This window comes from Plectropomus leopardus, chromosome 9 (assembly GCF_008729295.1).
Source record: "Plectropomus leopardus isolate mb chromosome 9, YSFRI_Pleo_2.0, whole genome shotgun sequence".
In the NCBI taxonomy this organism is placed as follows: domain Eukaryota; kingdom Metazoa; phylum Chordata; class Actinopteri; order Perciformes; family Serranidae; genus Plectropomus; species Plectropomus leopardus.
The window spans coordinates 29,881,948-29,909,366 of NC_056471.1; the positions used below are offsets into that span (position 1 = coordinate 29,881,948).

The window sequence follows — 27,419 nt, forward strand, 5'->3', positions numbered from 1 at the left end:
AAAAGGCATTGACCTTTCCAGAGTTAAGACACGCTTCATTACACAAACATTAATTCTGGCGCTGTGGCCGAACAACACTAGTTTTAATTCCAGCCGTTTTTTGCCAAGCAAAGTAGTTTCTTGGCAGTTTTCATAAATAGACTTTAACCCTTTAAAAAACTGAGGAAATTGGCTTGTTTTTTTTTTCAAAACATGAGAAGAAGGCAATGAGCAACGACAGAAATTATCCATAAATTTGCAAGAAATAAGTTAAAAGTACAAGAAAATTACCTGACATTTGTACAAAAAAAAAATTATATGTATGTGTGTGTGTAAATTAAATTTGTTGTTTAAATTTGTTTCTTACCAAGTTAGTCATTGCCTTTTCTTAAAATCGTTCTAATTTGCTCAGGGTTCAAAGATCAAAATACTTGCGAAAAGCATCTGAAAACAGCACAAGATGTCGCTCCAGGTTTCAAAGGGTTAATTTAAGGATTATTTTTTATTTAAAAGAAAATAAAACAAAAAAAGGAAAAACTTACCATCCTTTTTGCTGAATGAAGACTACTGTTGTAAACTGAAAGAAAGTGAAAGAGATTTCTGATTTAAAATAAGCAGTTTTAATAAGTGGTGAATGTAACTAAGTACATTTACTCAAGTACTGTATTTAATCACAAATTTTTATCCAACTTTATACTTTGACCTAATGACATCTCAGAGGTATAATTTGTACTTTTTACCTCACTACATTTATCTGACAGCTTTAGTTACTTTTCAGATTTCTTTTTTATACCATCAGGGTTACAAAGGTCATGGAAAACCTGGAAAAGTCGTGGCATCAGTAGAAAGCATGTGAAGTTTTGTAAATGTCATGGAATTGTGTTTAGTGCAATGAAATTAATTGGTACAGTAATCTTTACACTGAACAGACAACCACTGCCACACCCAAGGCCTAAAAAGCGTATGTTCACATTCAGACTCACATTTAGACATCAGTTTATTGTCAAATGCATCAAGACTGCACTGATACTAGAATCAGTTGTTTCTCCTCATCCTTGAATGCCAGTGCCAGGCTGATACGTAGTTTAAGTATTTGAAGTGAATATGAACATTATTAAGAAATCACCCCCCAAAAAAATCAGCAAGAAATTATTGTATAAAAACATGATAAAATTTGCTGAGAAATAGAAAAAAAAAAGGAAATAAACAGAAAGAATGGCTCAAAAACAACTAATATTCAATGAAATATGTTTAAATATATAGTTATGATAATTATAAATATAGTTTTCTAAACATTTTAAAAAGCCAAAACTTAAAAAAGAAACATTTAAATTATTTTATCTAATTTTCTAGATTTCTTGCCAAGTTCATCAAATCCATTGGTTCAGAGTCCAAAGGCTTAATTATTTGTGAAAAGCTGTTTGAATGTAGCACAAGAAACCCGATCCAGGTTTCAAAGGGTCGAGTAAATGATCTGAGCAGCCAGCTTATACCAACTCTAAAACAAAGCATAAATAAGTATAAGTGTTCTTACCAACAGGTGTGTTTCTCCTCTGTCCTCACAGGTGATCTGTGCTGCTTCGGGTAGAGGCTCTTTATTTTCTGCTCCTGGCTGCTGTCGCTCGGCTGCAGCTCTGCAGGGGAAAGCTGACAAGATGTACTTCCCCATCCGTGTGCAGTGTTGTCTTTCACTCGCTGTCAGTCACAGAGATCGTGACCTCATGCTTTCAGTTGCTTTGTGTGACCTTCAAAAGGGGGACAAAAGTTAAACGTTTCCCTAAAAGTGTCCACAGAGAGCTGTTGTTACAGATATTGGAGGCAATTTTAAGACGTTATTATCTTTCTAGCCAACTTAGCAGCCAGATCAGCGTTGGAGTTAATTAGATAATGTTGTCTACTCAATATTCTGCGATGATATCTCAGTAGAAATTCATCTGCATTTAAGCAAGCTAATACTAGCCAGTTAAAACCAAATCAGCACAATAACTTCTATGTTTCCTCTAGGAGTTTTTCACTAAATACCACTGAATTTATAATGTGGAGCACTAACTTGAACAAATGAGATCCCTCTGCCACACTCCCTGCCGCTAGGACACTTCTCAGCCGGGTATTGTCAATAGCAGCTTTGAAGACGGACCTTAGCTACTGTAACAACTTGAATTCAGCGTGCGCACACCAAAAACTCATGGATATATCGAGAAGATCTGGATACAGCACAGAGGCGGGGCTCCGTTCATTGCTATGAGAGCTGCTCAGTATCGCCTGAAGCAAAAAAAGCTCTATTTCCGCTGCATGAAAGTACCCAGATCTTCCACACTCGGATGGTAACGTCTGCTGGCGGAGTGACTTATTCCTTATTTAACGATTCGCTAGTTACTGGTAATAAATATGGATTATTACATGTAAAAAATAACATACAATGCTTTTAAATAAAATGTAGTAGAGTGAAATTACGACCATCCTGTCTGACCCACTATAAAGTATGCAAATGTCAAAAATCTGAGAGAGGCTGTCACTTAATTAAATGCCTTTTTCCTTTTCCCCTTCAGCGTCATTCACTTTGTGTCTCATTTCAAAGGACATGTTTTCGAGCGTGTTTAATCCAAACATGTGCTCAGGCGAAGACATAATAACAAACAGGAGATGCTTGATGCCTGATAGGAGCGACGGGATCAGCAGAGCGAAGCTCCGAGGTGCAGCTCACATATCGTCGTCACCGTCCTCGTCCCTGCAAACCTTAATTAAAGTGAGCACTTGTGAGGAGATGAGAGTGTGAACACCATCTCTCAGGTTATCCAGTTACGGATGCTCGCCGTTTCATCTCACAGCCTCCTAGACTGACATGGAGCCAATTTCCTTTAATCACCTATAAACAAACAGGTAATAATAAACTTATCAGATTAAGTGGGGAGTCTCTTTTATATCATTGAGGCTTTTTTTAGTCTACAAGCCTCAGGGCTCATAATACTGAATAGATGTACTGTTTTGGATATTAAATGTAAATAGAATCTGAATATTCAATAGGCTATAAAAAAAAGACTATGACAGCACTCCAATTTGACATTTAAAGGCAATATTAAAAAGTCAAATTAGAGTGCTGCCCTTGGCTGTTCTTTAAATTATCTAAATTAAGCATCCAGCACCGAGCCTTTAAGGTCTGATCGTGACTTAAGCGCACTGTTCTATTTCTATTCAATATTCAACATCAGAAATTTCTAAAAAAAAAAAATAGACTTGACCTACTTGACTTAAGCCCTTTGCTCCACCAAGGAGCATGGGCCATTGACAAATTACTTCCATTTCACTCAGTTATTAGCATTTTTTTCTAAATTTCCCTAGTTGAGCCACATGTTTGCCTAAATCCCTTTTCTGGGCGACCTCTTTTCGTTGTTCTATGTGGGTTCAATTTCAGGATTTCAGGGCTTGTTGGGTGATGTTTGAGGCAGGAAAATATGGTTTTTTTTTATTCAATGTATGGATATATCATAGTGAAATAGATTCAGTGGGTTGCATATAACACAGAAGCCTTACAGCGGCTGAGCAGGTAACTTCCGCCGGCGGAGCGACTGTCTTCCGGTTTAGCGCTTTGCTAGCTTGAACGGCGGTCTAAAAAAATGTAATCTTGAGGTTCTTTTACACTCTCCAAATTTTATCAAACTGTTTGTCTTGAATCTAGATAGTCAAATGAGTCGTTTCGCAGGGGTTTTGACGCTCATAAAAACTATCTACTGTTTTAAAGCCGTCTCTATGGGGAAAGCCTTTCTGGGCGTTACCCATGTACGCAGCTATTATTAGCATGAACGCTCCGAAACACTTAATTTTTCACTAATTTATCACAATGACAGTTAAAAACACACACCCCAAAACATAGAAAATATATTAAATCACATTATACCTTGTTCCCGTTCCAGCCTGGCGATTATTTCAGCGAGAAACAGTAAAAAACCTTCAGTACAAACATTTCGGTGTTTCCCTCCGCTTTCCTCAGACGTTTGTGCCCTATTGAAATGTTTCCGCCCGGCTTCAAAATAAAGGCCGCGAAAGACAAAACAGGAAATGGCACTTTCAAAATAGCAGGCTACAGTAAGTGATTTAGCTTTATCTTTTACCTCATTTACGGAAATGTTTTACCTTTTTAAGGGTTATTTACGCTGCCCATTAGATCCCGCCCGGCTCCCAGACTTAAATTATGATAATATAATGTATTTTTTTGGAATGCTTTTATCAGCTTGAGAAAAGTTTAACAATTGTAAAACCACCATGGATCAAAAATGCATAATAGAAAGTGTCATAATTGACATTAGTGGGTTTCCATTAAAGATCTGCACAAAACTCAAAACGTTTATGTTTAGTTTTCACAAAGTTTTTAGGGACTTTTTTAACCGCAATATTTTAGAAACCTGCCGAATTATAAATAATAAAATATATAAATAATTGCCTGTTTTGATTGCCTTGTAAAAAGTCCTCTATAAAGTATTTACATTAAAAAAGTTAATAAAAATTAAAGCATTTAAAACATCACTGCATCTCCGTTGGTAGACTTTGTTATATGCTGAAGACCATAACAATAAAACTTTATATGTACAATTCCATCACAAGTTGAAAATGTGCAGTTGAACCATGAGTTGTGATTGTTTTGCCAAATTTAGTTTCAAGACTGAAGTATGAACTTCAAAATAACATTTGTTTTCATATGGAAGAAACAATAGCTATTGTTCTTCAAATATAAGCTGAATCAGTGAGTGAGGCTGCAAACTGCTGACTGTTACTTTCACTTTTTACGATCATCCCTGAGTTGTCAGTTTCCAAACTGAATCATTTTGAGTGTTTCATTCATGAACGCAGTGCCATGGAGCAGCCTGTATACAGAGCCGTGGACGGCTCAGTTTGTCGGGTGCTGACTGACAGACAATAAGCTCCATCATCAATCAAAGGGCCTCCCCAGACACCACTCATCGTCTCTGTTTGCCATCTTCCCCTGTGCTGAGGGCAGGTGTTATCAAACGCACACGGCTCAATTTCGACAAATATTACCTGGACTCATGGACCTCTAGAGAGCATCCATAAAAAGCACGCTGTAATATCTGGGGCAGTTTTAAGAATAACATCTGCCTGGCTATGAGAGACCATCAGTGGGTTTATGGCTCTGATGTAAAGTAGCTCTAAGCTTCAGACTGAGAGACAAAGTCAAGTCAAGTCAGTTTTATTTATAGAGCCCATCATCACAAAAACATGGTTTGCCTCAGAGGGCCTTACAGTGTACGGCATCCCTCCGCCCTTAGACCCTCACATCACCCAAGGAAAAACTCCCGAAAAGAAACCCCTGTAATGGGGAAAAAAAGGGAAGAAACCTCTGGAAGAGCGGTGGAGGATGATGAGGGATCCCTCTTCCAGGATGGAAAGTGGTTTCATTCTGTCCATTTTTCACTGTGGCCTTTTTTGAGTGGATATCACATTCAGGTGGGAATCTTCCTGCAACATTAACATTGCCTGCAGCTGTCAAATCTAATTATTTTCAGAACATAAGGGAGAACAAAATTCGGTAGCAATATTAGCTGCACCAACAGTAATTACCTGGAGTTGGTAAAGAAGTAAGCAAACATTGGCCTAATTGCCTGTCAGCTGCTTTAACCCAAGTTTCATTATGTAACAAATATGCAACCTATATGTTTGAAGCTACAGTTAAAGCTGGAACAGCCCGCTTACACTTATTCGTTTGCTAACTTCCTTATGGACAGAGCCAGCATGCAATTAGCTTAACTTAGTTTAGCATAAAGACTGGAAACAGGAGACAAAGATTCTGTCAAAAGATAAAAAGTCTGCCAATGAGCTAACCTCTAAAGCTCCAAAACGAACAAAGTACCATAAACGTTTATTTGCAACAGAGCTTATTTTCCGCAGTAATCCAAAATCCGATGGAAAAATCCCATAGGCTTTTTAAATTCCACGTCTACCTGCAGAAAAGCATCATCACACAGAAAAACGTCATCGCTGGGGCACTCTGTTCAGTGGACAAAATGTAACAGAAGTAAACCCAGAAGCTAAAAGCATTTTTTTTTTTTGGTGTATGCACCAGGCGAGAAATGAATAAGTGCCACCTTGGCATCCGGTCTTTAGATATAAATCTATGTGTTGCAGAAACGGGAACGACAGCATCCTGATATCAGCGTGCACAGAGAGCCACAGAGAAGCTCGGATTACCACACATTCAGAGAGAGCGTGATTTCATACTCTGCTCAGGACGCCATAACTCCACCATATCTTTATGTAGCAGTTCGCTGGTACATTAATCCTGTTAATGTTGTATAAAGCTCTTTTAAAAGACAACTATGAAAGGCTTCTCCTGTAAGTCTTTGCAAAAAAGCAAATACTGATAAGCATATTTCCCCAAACTGTCAAACCGTTCTTTAATTACTCTGCTTTAGTGCTGCAATTTTTTTTCTTTAAGTGCAATTCATCAGTTTCCACATACAAACATACTGTACATATGAATCAGGTTACCTGGTTGGATTACTCCAACATATATCCACAGTATATCCATACAGCTATTTTTTCAAGAAAATGTATTTTTAACTTGAGTCAGCATTGCAAATATACTGCCACAAAACTAGGCTACCATACATTACCATTTAGAATATAAAATGCCAATTCTTTATATCTTTTTTAAAGCATCAGGACACAGAAGCCAAATTATATGTTACACATTACACAAATGAGTGCAAAAATGAAAAATGTGTTCATTTATTGAGCAAAAAGGTCACAACAACATGCTTCAACTATTTCCAATAAACAGCTTCAACAAAATGAAACGCGGGACTTTGAAAATAAAATAAACATGATTTATTTCTATTATAAAATACCAATTTATCGACTTAACAGTTATCCTTTGAGGCAAATCGATTTTCAAAATGTTCAAAACAGCCACCAGAAGAATAGAGTCCTGTAGACTATTCAATTTTATTTCCTTATTTTGCTCAGAGGACAGCTTGATTTATATTTTATTATCTTCAAAAAGGTGTTTTCATCTCTTCTTCATTTACCAGTTTGCAACTAGAGGCCAAGAAAACAGACACTGACAATAGGACTGCATGTTTTTGTAGTTGTCATCAGAAACCTTCTTTATCCCTCTCAGCACCACATCTCATCAGGTGTTTTCATCTTCTCTTAACCTCAACTGTCTGCAGGACGAACCCAGCAGGGATCCACAGCACAGAGGAGAGTGGCTCAGAGGCTGCTGTGACTCTTTTCATGTATTCGCAGACATGTGGCACTATCTTTGTTAGAGGAGGTTTGAGAAGCCACAGATGGTCAAGCAGTGCCAGAGGACAAATTTCAGCTCGACAACAAGAGGTGAAAAAAATGCAGTCGTGGGATCTATCCACAGTGTCAGACCTCATTAATCTGCAGGTCTCTTGCTAAAGGGAAGAAAATGTTATTGGCTTGAAATAACCTGCGTTCAGACCTGTTGAAGAGAAAACCCAAAAGATTTCCTGGTTTCACATAGTAGAGAGATAGTTCAGCGTTTTCAGGCCGATGATTAAAAGGAGTATTTTGGGAAATACACCTTGATATATAGCCAGGAATTAGACGAGACTGATACCACTGTCAAATCTGTATGATTAACATGAAGCTAGAGCCAGAGGCTGATTAGATTAGCACAAAAACTAGAAACAGAGGGAAAAGAGGCTGTCCTGTCTAAAGCTAGCAAAATTCTCAAATTGTCATGTTTACACTTAGGTTTCTGTAGGATTAACCCTTTGAAACCTGAGCAAACTTGATTTCTTTCAGAAAAAGCAACTTAACAAAACATGGCCAAAAATAAGTTAGAAATTGGTTTAAAACATTACAACCTGAAAAAATAGCAACAATTTCTGTAACATAATTTTAAAATTATAGTAATTATAAACATTGTGTTCTGGATTTTTTCTGCTAGTTTTATAAGTAGGCAATTTATTTTGATTATCCTTGGTTGCACATGTCAACTCTATTTACAAAAAATATGAAATATATGGTCCAGTTTGACGTAGTTGTCGGGCACCGGTATGGAAACCTGTGAAATCACATTGTCACAACGTTATTTTTTGCCAGACTTATTGATGCATTATTTAAACTATTAACCACCAACTTGCATATATGGAGGGATAGACCGATCATAGGGAGAAAATGATTAAATATAAACAAACAGAACATTTAGCATCAACTCAGTAGAGCTATGATACACAAACAGCTACAGAAAATATGTTTTATGTTACATTACATGGAAGCTTATTCATTAAAGACTACTGTAACAACCTCACAACATATCCTACAACTACTTTTTTTTACTATTTGTAGGCCATACTATGATTTGTGTGCTAACTATGAAGCTGAAGAGAAAAGCGTGAGATTGATACCACAATAATATCTGTATGCTAAATTTGAAGTTAGAGCCAGCAGCTGTTAGCTAAAGCACAAACTGGAAATTAAGGATAAAAGCTACCCTGGCTACGTCTGAAGCTAAAAAAAAACCCCTCAAATTATCATGTTTACACTCAGGATTAAACAAAAGAAATCTAACTTGTTAATTGGTTAACTTTAGAGGTACTGGCAGGTGGATTTAGTTACCTCTGGAAAAATCCAGGCGAGCAGTTTCTCTGTCTTTCTGCTAAGCTAACAGTGGCATCAGTCTTCTCATCCAACTCTCAACAAGTACACAAATTAAGTTTTCAAATATCAAACTATTATATTGTACAATATTCTTTGAGCATAAGTCACAAAAACAACACTAATATTGCACTAAATGTGAAGCTGGAGCCAGTGGCTGGTTAGCTTAACACAAAAACTGGGAACAGAGGAAAAAAGCTTACCTGGCTCTGTCCCAAGCCAACAAAATTCTTAAATTGTTGCGTTTACTTTTTTTTTTAAAGATAAAATCGAGATAAAATTGTTTATTATTAATTGTTGAGCTTTAGAAGTGTTTTTGTTAGATTTTGGTGAATTTGGACAGAACAAGCTTAATTCCCCCCTTTTCTAGTGTTCATGCTAAGCTACGCTAAATGGCTCCAGAGTGGCATCAAGCTCCTCATCCAACAAACAAATACATTTCTTAAATATCAAACTATTCTTTCAACAGAAGCCACAAAAAAAAAAAAACAGAAATAAATGCCTACAAATGAACTGATGAGGCACAACACATAAAATGGGAACAAAGCTTGTGCGGCTAATTTAATAGCTTTGATTAACACTAATGGTTTCTTTCCCTGAATAAACGGTTTACACCCCTTGAGAAATGTTTAGTGATGCTGAGGCATCACACCCAGAAGCACTGTGTCTGAACCATGTTTGTGTTATTGTGCTGCTCTATGAGGAAATCAACTGTCAAGGTGTAATTAACATGCTCCCCTAAGGACCGCCACGCTATTGATTCCTCTCGGACTATTCAATCAAAGACAGCCCGGCCACCTCTGACTAATGATTGAAGAAAAATAAAACCCAAATGACTCAAAGTTACCAAGTGAAAAAGGTCAAATATGTATGTATTGTGACTTCTTCTAAATACCTGGGAAATAGTATGACACTTGTGGGCTCTTGTGGTCGATATTAACCTTCCACCTCAAGGGCCTAATTAACTTTGTCCCCTGACATGGACACAGGGGTTGAGAGACCCAGTGGCACACGGCACCTTTCATATTTCTCAAGGCGGCATATCCTCAATATCCCTCCTCCCAATCCACCAATGAGATGAGAGGAGTGCAAATTGCCTTCCTGAATGCGTTGCTTTAATCAGCATGGATCAAGATGCAGATTTAGTCTTGGCTTGTGCTTTTTACCCGGCAATTTAGATGTTTGAGCTCGGCTGTGAGGGATGAAAAGAATTAGCTGTTGCATAAGAACAACAGTGTTAAATGAGCAGAATAATACAGATAATTTAGTGCACATCAGAGATAATATAATTGAAACTGATACAAAAGAACAGGCAGTTGTTTCTCTAAGTAATAACATGAGCATTTTTATTAATTTTTGAGGGAATATAAGCACTTGAGTCCATAACAAAGTGTTTTTTAAAGTCATTTTCTTACATGGATCTGTCAAGCTCTCCAACAAGCCTCAGTCCTGGCAGAGTTTGGGCAGAATTTGTCCCCATTTTTCACAACACATGCTGAAACCTCTGCTCAAAGCAAGGCTGCCTGAAAGAGCGTCCGGGCTGCAGCGTGGATTTTCCCACCGAGTTGCCCAGCTGCTTGAGGAGCATCCAGAGAAGAAGCAGCATGAGCATGAGAAGTCCGACGAGCATCCCCACGTACAAGCTCAGGTTCCAGCCCCAGCCCAGTGCCAGGGGCAGCGAGGTGGACGCCACCAGAAATTTTCTGGGGGCAGGCATGGGGTTAGGCAGCAGCCCGCCCTCCCTCTCCCACCTCTTCCAGGACAAAAAAAAGCTCTTTTCCCACACTTGGATCTTCTCAGGGGTTACACAGATGCTGTGCTGCAGCTGCAGGAGCCATTCTTCAAACTGGTATCCAGCTGCTTTTGTTATGTTACAGAATTCCCTTCTGTTCCCATGGTTTACTCCTCCAGTGAGTCACAAGTGTGTGTTTTCAGGGGCAAGGAAAGCGTGGTGTGAGCTGTCCATCCTCCTGAGATGAAATGGTGGAAAGCTTTCTGCAGCTGGGTTGTGCTTCCCCTCTCCTGTCAGACTCCTGCACAAAGCCAGCCTCCCAATTTATCATGAGAGCGAGCGAGAGCGAGGAGAGAGAGAGAGAGAGAGAGAGAGAGACGCCAACGGCTGCCTTTATTTGACTTTTAGGGAAAATCAAACTGCTAACGTATGCGATGAAAAAACTAAATCAATCCTGTTGTCCTGTTATTGACCTAATCGATAATTATGTGCAAAAAAATGAAGACATATGTCCACCACGCATGTCTTTGTATTTCATTTTTCCTGTTTGGGATTCAGTGGACCAGTTTTAGTTACAAAACATTGATGGTAACTGTGATGTTACAGCAAAGATTTAATTGGATGATTTTTTAATAATCCCTCAATTATAAATTCATTGATCATGTGTCAGTATTTTCAGGGTTCCTACAACTTCAGGCAAGTATTAAACCTTTGAACCCTAATCAGATTGATGTGATTTCTTTCAAAAACATGGTTAAAAAGGTAATAAGCAACTTGGCAAGAACTGTTCAACAGATGGATTATAATTTCAAACACCTTCTCCAGTTTTTTTTTGTTGCATTGTACTTGTACTTTTTATTAACTTCTTGCTAAGCTTATTCTCAGATTTCAAAGGGTTTGTATTTTTTAAATGTCAGTCAGAATTAAATATAATGGCAATTTACAAAAACCAAAATTAAAGAAAAAGAAATAAAAGAACACCTTGAACTAACATCAATTACTGAGGGTCGGTTTTGACTTTTGTGGAAAGTATCTGATGTTTTGGTGGTTTTTATGGACAATTTAGTGTTTTAAACTCCACATGATTTCCATAGTGCTGAATATGAAAAAACGTTTTGCCTTAAGTACTCTGAGCATATATACGCACTGCTGTGTACCGGTTTCAGCCATGCTGAAAAATCTTGGTTCAGTGATCAGTTGTTTGTATTGAATTTAACTTTACCATGTCGGCCATTGTACAGGGAAAACTGGCAATAATTAATTAATGGACTGAAAACTTTAAAATAATTGCCAACTAATTTGACAATTGATTGATCAGCAAGATAAAATATCAAAAATCTCATTTCAGCTTCTTCAATGTGAATTTTGTCTTCACTTCGACAATTATGTGAATATCTTTGAGCTCTGAGCAAAACATGAAATTTTAGGAAATCTGGGGATTTGAAAGACAATCAGTTCACCATTTTCTCAACCAAACTATTGATCCATTAAGAAAATAGACAATGAAAGTAATATTTAGTTGCAGAGATCCTCTGATCTGAACACACAAGACCAGAAACTAAACATTAATGTAAGAAACAGTATTGTATACACAAAACTGTAACCAGATATTTTGACAAAATGTATAAATAGAACTTCATATCTGAGCATTTTAGACTTCAGGACATTTCAAAACCAATTAAGTCCTTTTAAAAATGAACCCTTTGAACGTCCTGAAATGCTGGTTTTGCTTGTGCCGTCTCTCCTCAAAACCTTTTAAAAATAGTACTTCAAATTTTACATTTGTGCCTTTTGTAACACCTTGTTTTGTTTTAACACTCAACAATTAAATCCAATAATTCCTGCTCATGTCAACCTTAAAGCACAAGCCAAGATGTTTTAAACACTGAATTTGAGGTATTTTCCTCTAAAACCTGAGAGCAAGTTACCATAATTCATTTTCCTTTTGCTCCCATAGCACAGTTAAGCCTTCAGTGTTCAGCTTGGATTTAAAGCCCCATGAGCCATCAAAGGCATTGAATTTAAACTAAGCTGAAAAATGCAGAGCAAATTTGATGCTTCAGTGCACATTGGGAGGGTTGTACTCATTTAGTTGTCCAGACCTTCACAAATCACCCATTTTGTTAGTAAAATTCTACGTTTGAGTCCTCATACAATGCGAGGACACCTTGAAGGACCAAAACTGGTCCTCTGCTGCCCCCCAGAGTCCAATGTGACCATAAAGATGTCAACATCAAGTCTTATACTTTAAATGCATTTTATTTACAAGAGCCATATTTTACAGTGCAGATGGCGCCTTGAAAAGCCGCAAACTCCCAAGACACCAGTGTAATGAGACAGCTGACTCCATTACAGACAAAACGTTCTTTAATCTGCATCCCATGAGGTTGCCTCTCAGGTGAACCAGCAACAATAACTGCTTGATTCAACCTTTAAAAAAAGTGGGGAAAGACAGGTTTTCTGGGTTTGAGCAGATTTACAGGTCCATCGGAGAAACACCGAAGCTCAAAAGCAGAATTTTGCAGAAGACCTCTCGATTTTGTCTGCGATTAAAAGTCAACATTAAAACTGCTTGATTTAAACCAACAACTGTCTGGTATGAATGTCAGGATTAAGTATAAAAATACCTTAAAAAACTCTAAACATCTTGTGCTACTCCAAGAAGAGCAGGCCATGTCATCTGAAATGGTGGCACACATCATTAAAAAATACAAAAAATGGAAAAGACTGACAGGTATACAAAACTCTACATGGACAAGGAGAGGGGACAGCTTAGTTCAGCAGCAGTTTAGCCGGAGCTTCAATGAGGGAAACTTCAGAGTACCTGGAAGAGAAACAAAACGTTTAACATTTATGCCAAACTGCAAAAAACTAATAAAAACAGAAAAGATATCAATCCAAAGCTACAAAGACTGACAGTTTAAGTTGAAGCCTACTTACTTGGGGCCCTTGTACTTCTCCCGAACAGACTGCTGAGCGTGCTGAGCAGCACTGAGGTATGTTCGGTGCAGATCCTCAACACATGGCATCAGATCTTCAAGAGAGTAGCCGGACCTTTCTGCCAAGGACTTGGGCTGAGAAGGAAATAACTGGAGTCAATGTGACGAAACAAGCATATTTTTACTAGTTAAGAATTGCAGTTGGTGTATGAGGTCCTGTGCAGATTTAGGTTTTATTTACAAATACAGTTATTGGAGTGAATTAAGAAAATTCATCTTGCCACTGTAATTTTGTTTAGACAGAGACAAAATCTAATATTTGTACCAGTTTTTAGCCAAGTTGCAATTTTCTGCCTGTAGTTCTTTGGCAGATGGGACACATAACTTTTTGATGTACAAAACAGTCATAATTTTACAAACATCATCCCTATATCCCACTTCAACTTATGATAAATCAGATTTGTGCAAAATTGCAGCAATAAAATTGAGGCAGTCATTCCCACATCCTAAAACCAGAAATAAAAGTTAGATATTTAAAACATTTGTGGATATTGAGAACTAAAATTTTAAGAAGCTTTAGTTGCTTTAATAAAATGAGATTTTCATACTTCAAGACCTGCGGAAACTCAAGTCAAACAGAGGCTTGCACAAACGTCTGAAAACAAAAATGCAAGACTGCTCCTTAAGACGATTCTACCTCAAACTTACCCATGAGCCACCGGTCACTGTGTGGTTGGCCAGGATGTAGGCTGCTGCAGCCGTCTGTGATGGGAGATACTTCAAGAACGGATCTGAATCAACCAGACTGAGCTCCCCGAGGTACTGAGGGAGAAAAAATAAAAAATTAGAGATACGTTTTTACCATGTTGGCAATAAAATGCTTTGATGCAAGTGAATAAAAACAGTAATATTTGCTGACGCTCACCATTGCCAGATTCTCCACCTGTTTGCTCACAGACTGATGGAGGAAGTACTGGGTGAGAAACTGGTTGATGGTTGGCGCTGCCAGATCAAAGGAGAGCACTTTGAGCACCAGATGCTCCATTCTTAACACCTGCTTCTTGGTGTAGGTGTCATCTGTGATGTAAACAAACTCTGCCACCTCTGGGGGGTAGATCTCTTCAAATTTCCTGCATTTGAACATTTGAATAGTCAATTCACACAGCAGGAGAGGCAGCTTTGTAAATGCACATTGTAATTTGAATGCATTCAAAAAGCATGAGTCAAAAATAACGGCTACGTACGAAGCCAACAGCATGGCAGCAGTTCCAACCAGCTGAAGCTTCCCCCTCAGGACAGACATGGAGGACAGGAAGCGATCGATGTAGTTTACAGCCAGATAAAGCGTCTCGTTCTGGAGCTTGTACTCCTCCCCGACCTCCACCAGCCAGTCCACCAGGATGGCCCTCATGCTGTTGGTGATGTCAGGCTGCTTCTTCATGTAGCCAGCTTTGGGCCTGGTTTTTACCTGCGGACCATTGCCAGCGTGTTACGTAAGAAAAAACACTCAAAGTTCAGATGCTTAAATCCATTTTAAGAAAAGGGTCTCGTGATGTTTTATATCCTGCCAAACACAGCTGAAGAATCTGGGGCAGAGATGCAGTTTTTAGAGTTTCTGTTTCTTCCTCACCTCCATCTCCCTCAGGTACGCGTGGATTTCAGCAGCATATTCTGGGACCTCATTTACATTGACTTGTTTCTCCTCCCCCTCAACCACAGACATGTCCATGGGAGAGTCTGAGCAAAGAAAAAAAGTTAACATTCAGTAGAGAAAAATCTCACTTTTATAGACAAATGTCAACTTTTGTCTTCAACTAGATTTCAGAAAGAATACATTAGATGTGATGGTAAAAAAAATTACACATTTTTGCTGAGGTGTAATTGAGCAATTGTCAATTTTGCCACATATTCAACCAAACCCACCAAAGCTGACATCCATCGCCGATGGCATATCAATGGTGGCCAGCGGCTGCCGGAGCCGTGCCACAGCATTGATTGTGAGGGGAGACTCCTCAGGGACGGGTTTGGCTTTGACAGCTTCGTCCACCTGCTGTGGCTTCTTGGTGCAGGCGCCATCAGGCTCGTCCACGTGAATCTGGAAAGAAGGCTGCTTGGACGAGGGCTTCTCTGAGCAGATTTTGCCAAAATCTCCATTTTTGCAGGACAAGGGTTGTGACGACTCCTAAAAGCAGAAAACAGGGTCCGTTCAGATTTTTCTTGTCTCACAAGAGGAAATGTTTTGCAGTAAGGCAGCATAAAAAAAATACCCAAATTAGACCATTTAATACATGAAACAAAGGAAATCAAAGTTCCAGCACACACCAGGAGCCTGTGGTTGACCGCTGTGCACAGAGTGAATCTGATGGGGTGAGATTTTTGTTTTTAATGGAAGTTGACAACAAATGAAGCGTTAAACTGGAGTTCCCTGGTGTGCACACACACTTTGATTTCCTTTAGCTCATGTGGTTCATCCTGTGAGAGACAGCTGTGCATTAGGCATCTTCAGTTTAATAGACAGATGGCACCATGAAAAAGGACAATTTAATCTATTTTACACGCTCAAGAATGCTATAAACACTTTGAAATAGGCACTAACATCAGTATTTGTGCTGAGTTAATTTGCCTTTCACAAGCTATTTGACACTTTGAAATCTGAACAAATTGGGTCTGATTTCTTTCAAAAACATTGGGAGTAAAGGCAATGACCAAGAGGGCAAGAAATTTCACAGAAATTGCAGAAAATTAGTTAAATGTGCTAAGTTGTTTTTTTTTTTTAAATTGCCAGCTTTTTTGGTCATTTTGTTTTGTTAATTAACTATTTTATAATTTGTGTAACTTTTTTTTGCCAAATTATGGTAAGTTGCTCACTGCCTTCAACATATTTTTGAAATCAATCAACCCAGTCTGCTCCCAGTTCAATGGGTTAAATGTTGCTTTGATAAGAAAAGCTGCAACAGTGAGCATAAAGCAAAGATGTGACGGCAACCAAGAGACAGTTTATTTTGTATTAAGAAAATCAATTATTGCAAAAACGAAACACAGCAAAAACTTTAATCTGCAATTACTTTTTAAAAGCCTAAAGATGTCAGAGTACTTTAGAGTGTTAAATGCAATACCCCAAAATAGTTAATGCAGCTGGGGAATGGCGGGAGCAAGTGCACAAAGCAGAAAATGAGCAGAATAAATCAGCAGACACCTCTGTTGTGTAATTAAAGCCGTTGAACACAGCAGCACTGACGGGGAGATTAAAATGGCGGACAATTTAGATATCAGAAGTAGCTACATATATAGCTACATTTAAATATATATGCACGTTTTAAAACACTAAAAACGCAGGTTAAATACGGCATTAAGCACAGATGTGGGATTGTGTTAACTGACAAGTAAATGCGTTGCCTCCAAAAACTGCAAACAATAGCACATATGTGGATCACATTAGCAAACACCAGCTAGCTGGAGCTACTTAGCATCGTTACCCAAACTGACCTGCTTGGTGCCGCGCTGGTTCTGGTTCTGGTTCTTGCTCCTCTGGTTGTTCTGCAGGGCTCCCAGGACGGTCCTGCTGGCCGCTTGTTTGGGCGGAAGATTTTCTTGGTTGTCGTTTGCAGAAGCAGCTCTGGGTTTTAGCGAGCCTCGCAGTCTTGACAGCATATTTTCCTGGTTGTGGATGTCGCTGGCCGCGCTTCCCTGTCCTCTGCTGGTCATGTTTCCCCTCAAAAACACAACCGTTTGCTTGACCGAGTCTCTACAGCTCGTGCGCGCGCTAAATATAGTTTTAAAAAAGTGAGTTTTAAATGTTGTGTTTCGTTACGGACGGTTATACTGAGGCTAGCTTTAGCGGCTAGCTTGCTTAAGGAAGGTTAAAGAATCAAAACTAAGCAGTTGAGATGGCGACGACACTCGGAGCTGCGCTGCTAAAACAAACAAAGCGGGTAAAAAATAATAACGCACAGCCGGCGGAGCAAATCTACAACAGGTTCAAACGTGTTTGTTAAGTCGCCATGCTCGTGAGTTCCCAAATTGCCACCAACCTGCAAGCGGAGCCAGCTAGCCTCGGTCCATTTACCCAGAAACACGCAGAGATCAGGAGGCTGCTTTCTCTCAGTTCAAGTAGCCCGCGAGGATTGAAACGAGCCAATCACAGGCCGCACAGGCGATGACGCGTCCGAACTACGGCAGCCGAGAGAGGGCAATGTTCGCTTGATTGCAAATTCAAAACCGGTTTGACACATTTGAATGTAAAAGTCGAATCTGGATCAAAGAGGACAAACGTTATTCAGGAGGAGCAGCTGCAGAGGGATCATGGCAGCGGAGGAGGAAATGCAAAGAGTTTTAGTGGGAATTTAACAGTGTAGAAATACTCTGGAACAAGTAGAAGTATGAGCATCATCTTTACTTAACGTAACAAAAGTAAAAGTACTGTAAGGACAGAACTATATGTATTTAATTTCACTGTAATTACTGATGCATTAATGTCTGTATGTATACACACACACACACACACACACATAATTCTTTTTGTGTTTGTTTTCTCATTAACTTTATTATCAGAAATATTAGTATGAATACTTTGATATTGCAGCTGATAAATGTGGAGCTAATTTGAATTACATCCTAATTTATTAGTCGATTCATATTTAAGTATAAGCATCAAATTATACTTAATGTCTCTCTCTCTCTCTCTCTCTCTCTCTCTCTCTATATATATATATATATATATATATATATATATATATATATTCTCTTTTTTATGTCTTTGTTATCTGTTTAACTTTATTATAAGTATTAATATTATTAGTAGTATTAGTACTATTTTATGTAAGCATCACTTTGATATCGCAGCTGATAAATGTGGAGCTAATTTGAATTACATCATAATTTAGTGGTTGATTTATATTTAAGTATAAGCATCAAATTATACTTAATGTGTGTATATATACACATATATATATGTCTTTGTTATCTGTTTAACTTTACTATAAGTATTACTATTATTAGTAGTATTAGTATTATTTTATGTAAGCATCACTTTGATATTGCAGCTGATAAATGTGGAGCTAATTTGAATTATTTTAATCCATATTAATACATCATAATTTATTAGTCGATTTATATTTAAGTATAAGCATCAAATTATACTAAATATTAAATATAAAATATATAAGTGCTCATTATGCATCCGAACTGCCCCAGTCGAGGAAATTGTACTATTTATTCTATTATGACTGATACATTCATATTTAGGCAGCATTTTAATGTTTCAGATTTTTAGTCGTATTTTTTCACAATACTTACCACGTATCAGCCCTTTGAATGATGGATCTTACAATAGTGACAAATTGGCCTAAATTTTATTTCAAGAGGGCAAACTCAGCGTGCTATGATAATTATGATGTAAAAAAAAAAAAAAAAAAGTTCTGTGGTATATTTGGTCACTGAAATTTGTCTTGAAGCGTCTTTAACTGTGCTATTTTTGTATTGTAAATACAAAAGTTTTGTTTAGAGTTACTAGCAGTGTTTATGTCATATTGCCATTTAGATACTGTTTTACCTTATTATGGTGTACGATATTTAAATATAAATATTTAAATATCGTACACCATAATAAGGTAAAACAGTATCTAAATGGCAATATGACATAAACACTGCTAGTAACTCTAAACAAAACTTTTGTATTTACAATACAAAAATAGCACAGTTAAAGACGCTTCAAGACAAGTTAATAAATACGCTCCGATCTACATGTGATATCACGCCTCATTAAAAAAGTCTAACAGAGAATTTAAGTCATAATTATCGAGTATCTCGAGCAACGAGGACACCTTGGTTTTCACATTCTGGCCTTTGAACTTGAATTTGTCGATGAAGAGGTCTGTGATCATCCCTGCAGGAAAGAAGAAATAATCATTTCAGTTTAAAGTCCTGTCAGGCATCTTTAGAAATAAACTGCAAATGTTTACAATGAATAAAAGATACAGACAGAAGTGGAAGGAGAATTAGTTAATTGAAAGTGTCCCTGTGAAATGAAACAATAACACTGCACCATAAAGCCTCTCGAGGTGCGCCGGCTGCTTCTTGTACTCCTCGAGGAGATTGGCGGACTCATCCAGGATGTCACGGTACTCCGGGATGAGGAAGTCAGCGTTCCCCTCATGAACCTGAAGCTCCTGTGAGAGAAACCACAGAGGAAGAGTGACGGAGGTAAGCAAGTGTTTAACAAAAGCACCTTAAAATAAATAAAAAACAGTCAACAGCAGAGTGAGAATGAATAAGAACTTGAAGCGTTTAAAGTGATGTTTGGATCTTTTGAAGTGGGCTTGTATGAAATACTTATCCAGTCTGTGTATTACATGTAGTGGATTTTCATTTTTGGAAACATTTATGATACATGGTTTTATGCTGTTTTATTGCTGTTGTTTTTTTAAGGTGACCTTGAGTGTCCTGAAAGTTGCCCATAAATAAAATATATTCTGATTAGTTTGGAGAAACAGGCTGATATGGAGGTTAAGGTGATGTGCTGTGTGCTGACAGAGGCAGCACCATAATAATTTTTATCCACCTAAAAAACAGTCCAAACTAAAACAACCAATATCATTTTAAGTGTATGCTATATTTAGAATATCTTTTATTTTTCTACTGTATGTAATACATTGACAATTGAACCACACTTAAAAAAAATCCAAACTGTCCCTTTAGCCAGAAGGCGGCTTGGAAACGGAGATGATTCAGCTCCAGAGTGGACATAATTAACCGTTTCGTACTTTAAGTGCATCGATAAGCTGAACTTTTCTGGCCAACAGCAGCTGGTACTCCAGCTTCGGATGGATCATCTTCAGGGTGTGACTCACAGAGTCATCACTGATATCTGGAAGATTTACAAACAAAAAGATAGTTAAACAGGATTTAACTTAATAGATGATATTCCTTTGGAGGGAAAAGAACAGACGTACCGTACGAGATGTTCAGATTGATTTTCCTCTTGGTGGCTTCTTTCGAGAGAACATCGCTCAGTATAGAGATGGTGGAGATGTTGTCTGACCTGAAGTGACCCTCACCTTTGCTAAAATAAAATAAAAAAATAAAATAAAAATTTAAAAAATGTAAATGTAAATTAAATTGAATTAAAAATAAATAAATTTAAAATAAAATAAATAATATAAAATAATAAACATGTTTGATTCCAAGTAGATTATAACACAAACAGACAGGATATAACATTGTATCAGCCTTTGTCATTGATTTCATAATCTCTATAAATGTATATGTAATCCCAGGAAGCCTTTCTGCTGCGGTCGCGTATTTACCAGTAGGTGGCCTCAAGCTGAGTCCCGAGAAAAGTGTTGTGGAAATAGAAAGTGATGCTCTCTCCCGCTGGTGTTTTTTCGGGCACCTCTGGCAAACAGAAGACCACCCAGGAGTGGATCTCAGCAAAACTGAACTGTCCCACCAGACTGAGCCTGTTCATGGGCCTGTTGGACAGACACGGAGACACAGTAAGACATGTTCTGTGAGGTCAAAATCATTAATCATTCATTTGTTTTTACAGATTAAAACCAGTTCAGATTTTCCCTCTGAAGTCTTTACCTGTCTTGGTCGATGCTGTGTGTCCGCTGGTGGAGGGACAGAGGTTTGATCTGGTACTGGCGGACCTGGCATGTCTTAGGTTGCAGTCTGGGTGTGATGTAGGCCTGCAGGGTCCCAAACTGTCCCTCGATGGACCGCACCTGGATGGATGGAAGGATGAAACATATCATTTTTCTGCCGTGCATCATCAAGTAGTTTGAGAAAATAGGTATGCACCGCTGAGTACCATCTGTGACTCAAAATTACACAAAAGAAGTTACTGAAGGAGAAATAAAATCCCAGAGTTTTGATGCGGGTCCTTACCTTGAGTTCGAGTCTGGTCGTGTTGGCCTGACATCTGTACGTAGCCAGGAGGAAGTTCCCATTAGGCTGCTAGAGACAGTAATGAGTCAGCGCTCTGGGAGCAGCAGCAGGCTCTTGACTTTGTTTGTGATGCATGTTTGTCTTGCGTAGAAAGAGTTTAAGCAGCTCACCTCTGAGTCACATTCGCTGAAACTGACAACAGCCGAGTTCTTATCCACATCCAGCAGGTCTATGGGGACGTCACTCTGCACGGGAGAGTCATCTTTAAGTTGCATTTTTACATGTTTATGTCCCAAACATGGAAAACTATGATCATTTATTCATAATGAGGAGAGTCTGTAAGCACCAGAGTCTGTAACAGCAGGGATTTAACAATGAGCCGACCTGAAGCAGCAGATTGTCGATGGCGGTCTGCACCTCCAGAGTGAGGCTGTAGCTGGCGTCGTCCTGACAGAGGGTGAACTTGTCATTGACGCTGAAGACGGGAACAGCAGAGACGGCTGTGCTCGACTGGGAGGTCTGCTGGTACTGCTCACGACCCTGCAGGACTTTGACCTGCAGCTGCTCCAGCTCTGCCCTGCAAGGGAACAACAGGATTTGTCTTGAAATTGTACTTAAACCATCAGGGCGTGTGTCCATTTTTCTCTGGCAGAGAAGCGCTGGCAGAAAACTGGAGGGCCCATTATCAAAAAAGTGCCCCCATTAACAGGGAGTTGATTATGTAGCTAACAACGAGCTCATAATGTGCAAGGTGATAAAAGCACATCACTCCCCAGCAACATCAGACCAACCTGCCCCTGCAACAGGCTTCTCTGTCTTTGTTGTGACAGTGACTACACCAAAAAAAAAAAAAAAAAAAAAAAGTAGCAATCTGAAAAAAGAGACTGGGCGCAGCACTTTATGTCTAGGTGGAACTATGCCATACGCTCTGTCCTCATTAAAAACAATTGGGGAAAAAAACAAACATTATATGGACACTCACATAGAAAGACAAACACATTAAAAGCAGAAGATCTGGTACCTGAGAGCCTCTACTTTGGACTGAGTCTCTTTACTCATCCTGACCTCGTCTCCGGGGCCGGCCTCAGCCTTCTGGGGCTCAGTGGTCAAACCAGTCACCCACCCTGAAAGATGTAGTGACAGTAAAACAAAACATGATGTACACGTCAGAGCTCCTTCAACTACTTAACACTAACTGCTGAGCTTTAAAAAAACAAACTCCATGTCAGGCAGTCCCAGAAATGACTGTAAATCTCTGATCAAGAATGAAGTGATGCAGATAGATGGTCAGGCAGAACAACAGACACATTTCCATCTCTGAAATGAAATTTGGAAACACTAGGTGCACTGTTTTGATTTTGTAAATCTTACCTGTGTAAGTGGCAGTCAAGACCTCATCATAAGACTCCTTCCCCACGCAGCCGCCCTGGATGGAAGTCACGCTCTCTGACAGCACCTGAAGACGGCAGAGCCTTCAGCCATCAATGATCAGTATCAATCACATGATACAAAACATGATAGGAACAAATGATTTGGATTGGATTTATTTCCCCAACATCTGATATGTTTTTCAGATCATTTTGGCTGTTTGCTGATACAAACATATTCTTTTCCCAACTAATTGCAGAGAAAATCAAGTCTCTCCTGTGGTGACATCAGCATTATTTTGCCTTTTGTTACTGTGATGGCTCACTGACAGATGTACACACTCACCAGGCAAAAGAAGAAAACTGCTCAAACTTAGCTTATATTTAAAACATGCCCTATTTATTTTTTTATTCAACAATTTTTTAGATGTAAAAAATGTAAAATTCATCCCACTTCAACAGGCTTGGATGCTCAATAACGACAATAACGACAGGGAGGGCGAAATGTTCATTCTGGGTCAATGCTGATATTTCATTTTAATGCCTTTATCTGCCGATACTGATGACATGCTGATGTTATCGTGCATCCCTAAAAAATGACAAAGGACTTAGACTTTTAAGAAAGGGTCAGCGGGTGATACGTGTTGTGATTTTCTTTACCAATAACATCTGTGATAAACTGTTTTTGTATGACTATAGATATTAATAAAAAGGCCTTGAGCAAAAAATAAATAAATAAAATAAAATAAAAGAGATGTGGACCTAAGGACCAAAACCTTGTGAAATTCAATAAAGTTAACTGTATTAGAACAATGTGCAGAAATCCTCTTCTCTTCTCTCGCATTTCACAAATACACATTAAGGTGAATTGTGATGGAAACTGGAGTGAGTTAATTCTCTATATTTGACAAGATAAACTCACATGCTCAAAGCGTAACGTGGGCCCGCTGGTGCTGTCGAAACCATAGACCTCAACCGTCCCATCATCCCTGCCCACCAGGACGTCATTCACTCCGTCTCCAATAATGTCATACGTGTCGATGCAGAGAATCCCTGACGGGAGACAGAGAAGATGTTTGAGCAATCTAACATAATACATGTTTGTGTCTAATTGGCTGAAACATATAAAACCCTCCATTAGGTCATGCAAACAACACACCTCCTTTCTTTTTTTCGTTGTCGATCTCCCATTTTGTCGCGGCTGAGCTCTCACCGATGTGGACTAGTCCGATTTTGCCATCTGTAGTACCGTAGAGGATTTCCTCACCTGTAGAGAAATCGTTGTTTGATCTGTGTCATGTAAAGCTTTTGTACGTGTTATTGTTCTAGTAAAAAGCACAAAACTTGCCTCCATCTTTGTTGTACTGTTCCAGGACTGACGGAGGGCCGGGGACTTCAACGTCATAGGCAAGCTCGGATCCCTACGCAATAAAAAACAACAACACAGAATAACATATTCAATTATCTCAGGTAAAACAACTTACTGTGTTGAAATCAAAAGAGTAAATAAAGTCTTGGTCCACCTGCAAGACTCTGAGAACCCGATCTTGGCAGGCCAGGACCGGGACGAGGCGAGTCAGGTTTTCTGAGGACAAACACGTGATATCGTTGATTTTGTCTCCGGAGAGGTAGTAGTCTTGGTCCTTGCAGTCACAGTAGTGGTTGTAAATGTAACTCGCACACACAAAAAGGTCAGCGCCTGAGACATGCCTGGAGAAGAGATAACGAATGCCGGTGAATACAGTGAAAGTCACACACAGGTGGATAAAGTGTAAGTTAAGGGTAAAAGTGGTCCCTACATGGCGTTAATGCTCTCAGTGAGGTTGGCTTCAAAGGTGAGGAACTGTTTGCCTTTCTTGGTGAATCCTCGGACCTGAGAACCAGAGCAAACAAAGATCTTCTCCTGAGGAGTCCCCGCAGCTCCTCCGAGGCCCATTCTGGCTATTTTCTGCCCTGGAAGTGTTTTAAAGACGGGCTGAAACAGAGGAGTCAAATTCATCCCATTAGAAACTGTTCAACACATTAAAGAGAACCAAGGACTCGTCTTTAGGAAAAAAGTTATAATGGCTTTATTAAAGTGGCAGGTTCTAAAGGTAGAACATGATTAAACACTATTACTTCTACGATTTTCGGCGTCCAGCCTAGAACCTGCTGCTGTAATAAAGGCATTTACTGACTATGGATAAGTACCTCATACACGGTTCTTCAGCTTAAATCAGAAAAGAAGATTGAATACTTTCTTTTATTGCTACTCTAACAATAACCAATATTGAACAAGGGCAAAACGTGACTTTTGTCCAGTGAAAAACTTAGATTATCTACGTCAAATGTTGGAAAAATAACTCTCTTTAGGGTGGAGCACATGTAAGACAATGAAGATATTATACTAACATAAAGGTTTCTATTCAGTTTACCAACAGAAGCAGGAAATATTTGGTATTTCTGTTCGGTTTTTGGGAGGATTTGTTTTTTTTCTTGATACTTGGACTCCCATCATGACGAATTTAAGAGAAGCAATTTATTACATTATTTAATTTAAAAAAGAAAGGTGTTACCAATTATTTTGAGATTTTACAATGCAACATCAGAAAAAAAAGATTCATAAAAGCCAACTTACCAAGCCTGATCATTTTTAAGACTTTTGCAAATTAATATCAATTATGGCCTTCTTTTTTAATGAATCAATTCAATGCATTTCAAGACTGTTTAAGAAGGATCTGCAGGAACTCTGACCTCATACAACCCCACTTTAATAAATCTGAATGATAAATTTAAGATCCAGGTGGCTGTTTGACAAGGAAAGAAACTCACCACTGCTTCTCCCTTCTTCATCCCAAAACATGTTAGTATACCATCATGATCAGCAACAGCAACCTGAAACAAAGAGACGACGAAGAATCACGATGCTTCAATCAAAAACACCACTCAGATCTCTAATAAGTCCATGTGAGGCACAGCCATTGCTCTGACAGATTAATACCTTTTGGGTTGCCTTTCTTCCCAATGCTGGAAGCAGCTTCATGGTTTTCTGGGATGTCACACCGACCTGTGAGAACAAAGTGGAGCCAATTACACTCACACATATCCATAAATGTATACCACTGCCCATTCTGTCCTATAGCGTCTTCATATTTAAAACTGTCTGTAATGTACATATCAGATCTGTCACTTACACTCTGTATTTACATAATCCGCCCTAAAGGCAACGGCAGTCCCCAATATCAGTGCCCCCCTCCAAAGCAGGATAATGCACCACACCACACCTCAAAAACTGCTCAGAAATGGCCCGAGGAACATGACAAAAAGCTCCAAGGCGTCGACCTGGCCTCCAAATCCCCCAGATCCCTATCAGATAGATCATCTGCAGGACGCGCCAATGAAATAAAAGGATCCGTCACCCAACGCTGATGTCCCCCAGAGGTCCTGCGTCCATGCCTCCACGGGTCACAGCAAAGTGCAATAAAAGGTGACCCCACCGTGGATTGGGGGTGACCCTGGGTACCAGCACATCCCATGAATGGTTGATCTGATTGGGGTAAGGAGAATCTGGAGGCCAGGTCTATGCCCTGAGCTCTTTGTCACATTTTTGGGCCTTCCTGGGCAGTTTTTGTGATGTGGCATGTTGCGTGGTCCTGCTGGGAGAACACCGCCATCTGTGAGTGCCGCTGCCATGAGGGAGGTGAACCTGGTCTGCAACAGTGTTTGGAGACCAGGATCCACAGTTTCCCAGCAGGGAATAAAGAAAAGAATAGACTACAATCTTCAATGTTAATACATAAAAACAAAGAAACAGTGGAACATCTGAAATAACATCAAAAATAAAAGATTAGTATAGTGATAAAATACCATTTTAATATTCACAGTAAAAGAAATAAAAATAAACATTACATCGTAATGAGATGATTACTGTTTCTCACTTTATCTGTCAGTGGTTTTAATGTTTTGGCTGATCTGTGTGTATCTCCTCATATTCATATCACACTGTCCTCACTGTTAATATTGTTTAAACTGCCAATACTACCTAATGAAGTCAAAACTGATCATTACTGTTCACTATAGGGTCAGTTTGTAATTGATATTATAACTGTTACATTACTCTAGCCTTCACTGGTTAGATGCTGAGCTGCATTTCGTTTTATTTCGCGACATTACAGTTAAGTCGAAACGACTCTGACAAACAAAACTGACAGTTTAAAAAAAGTTACATGAGGGCAACACCCTGAGTTGACAATAAATGTGCAAAATTCACCGTAAAAGACTTCCAAAAACAAAGCAACAAACACCACAGAAACCACCGCCTGTGCGATTTTCTTTTACCTGAATATAATCAACTCGATGAAGGTGGATCTCCATCGTCGGTCTCCGCTGAGTGTTTTATCTTTGAGGGAAAGTGAGGTGTAATTCTTCCAGGTGTGTTATCCGGTCATAAAACAGCAAGGGTCATTAGTTGCAGTTCACCTTAAACTACTCACAATTTACCATCCGAATTTCAAGACGACAATAAAGACGATAAAGAGGCTGGGACTGGATTATCTAAAGCAAGAAGATTAGCTCTACGTGCTAACGTTAGCTAGCAAGCTAATTGGCTAACACGACAACTATTCGCACGACATCTGTCTGCTTCGGCGGAAGAAATCATCTTTAACGGAATCTAAACGACAGAAGAGCGTTTCTGTTCGCGCAGGCTGTAAAAAGAATTAAAACCTATTTTAGTGCGAATATTAGTAAACGCGAGGCTGGACGGTTCTCTGAAACACTTGGGGACCAGATAAACGCAGCACCCGTTGCCATTGGCAACGCTGCAGCCATAAGAAGCCGTAAGACGATTGGATGAGATATTGATTGAAGCTGTGTCCTGATTGGGTAGCTCGC

At 39.0% G+C, this 27,419-nt stretch overlaps 3 protein-coding genes across 5 annotated transcripts in view; all 3 read right to left on the reverse strand.

The window, feature by feature from the left end:
* Window positions 1-3,952, reverse strand: part of anxa5a (annexin A5a) — a 28,850-nt gene extending 24,898 nt beyond the window's left edge. Inside the window, 2 exon segments of the mRNA XM_042493558.1 lie at window positions 1,514-1,724; window positions 3,875-3,952. Coding sequence (XP_042349492.1) covers window positions 1,514-1,648 — 135 coding nt within the window. The 5' untranslated portion in view covers window positions 1,649-1,724; window positions 3,875-3,952.
* Window positions 3,953-12,594: 8,642 nt separating this feature from the next.
* Window positions 12,595-17,399, reverse strand: ccna2 (cyclin A2). Its single transcript, XM_042493759.1, has 9 exons — window positions 17,325-17,399; window positions 16,780-17,056; window positions 15,217-15,475; window positions 14,924-15,030; window positions 14,538-14,761; window positions 14,219-14,423; window positions 14,002-14,115; window positions 13,295-13,428; window positions 12,595-13,178 (listed from the first exon to the last, which is right to left on the reverse strand). Exons 2-9 carry the CDS (start codon window positions 16,996-16,998, stop codon window positions 13,127-13,129), a joined length of 1,314 nt encoding a protein of 437 aa, XP_042349693.1. The 5' UTR covers window positions 16,999-17,056; window positions 17,325-17,399; the 3' UTR covers window positions 12,595-13,126.
* Window positions 17,400-18,899: 1,500 nt separating this feature from the next.
* Window positions 18,900-27,319, reverse strand: bbs7 (Bardet-Biedl syndrome 7). 3 transcript variants are annotated; one of them, XM_042493441.1, is made up of 19 exons: window positions 26,865-27,319; window positions 25,528-25,593; window positions 25,359-25,421; window positions 24,347-24,522; window positions 24,071-24,257; window positions 23,896-23,968; window positions 23,707-23,814; window positions 23,470-23,600; window positions 22,552-22,636; window positions 22,202-22,304; window positions 21,565-21,757; window positions 21,351-21,425; window positions 21,181-21,246; window positions 20,878-21,017; window positions 20,598-20,762; window positions 20,244-20,353; window positions 20,055-20,158; window positions 19,337-19,460; window positions 18,900-19,177 (listed from the first exon to the last, which is right to left on the reverse strand). In XM_042493441.1, the coding sequence occupies exons 1-19, from the start codon at window positions 26,898-26,900 to the stop codon at window positions 19,044-19,046; spliced, it is 2,139 nt and encodes a 712-aa protein (XP_042349375.1). In that variant the 5' UTR covers window positions 26,901-27,319; the 3' UTR covers window positions 18,900-19,043. The 3 variants fall into 3 exon arrangements, with proteins under 3 accessions (XP_042349375.1, XP_042349374.1, XP_042349377.1); XM_042493440.1 differs by having other exon boundaries at window positions 21,181-21,249; XM_042493443.1 differs by lacking the exon at window positions 26,865-27,319 and having other exon boundaries at window positions 21,181-21,249; window positions 25,359-25,453; window positions 25,528-25,557.
* Between the last annotated feature and the right edge of the window lie 100 nt (window positions 27,320-27,419).

Excerpts from the sequence above, each read along its gene's own strand:
- bbs7 (XM_042493440.1), bottom strand. The coding sequence starts at position 26,900 with ATGGAGATCCACCTTCATCGAGTTGATTATATTCAG. Across the intron at positions 23,815-23,895 it reads ACAGTACAACAAAGATGGAG|GTGAGGAAATCCTCTACGGT; the intron begins GCAAGTTTTGTG and ends ATTTCTCTACAG. Across the intron at positions 20,159-20,243 it reads CAATCTGAACATCTCGTACG|ATATCAGTGATGACTCTGTG; the intron begins GTACGTCTGTTC and ends TAAATCTTCCAG.
- ccna2 (XM_042493759.1), bottom strand. The coding sequence starts at position 16,998 with ATGACCAGCAGAGGACAGGGAAGCGCGGCCAGCGACATCCACAACCAG. Across the intron at positions 13,429-14,001 it reads CAGTGACCGGTGGCTCATGG|CCCAAGTCCTTGGCAGAAAG; the intron begins GTAAGTTTGAGG and ends TTTCCTTCTCAG. Across the intron at positions 13,179-13,294 it reads GAGAAGTACAAGGGCCCCAA|GTACTCTGAAGTTTCCCTCA; the intron begins GTAAGTAGGCTT and ends TTTCTCTTCCAG.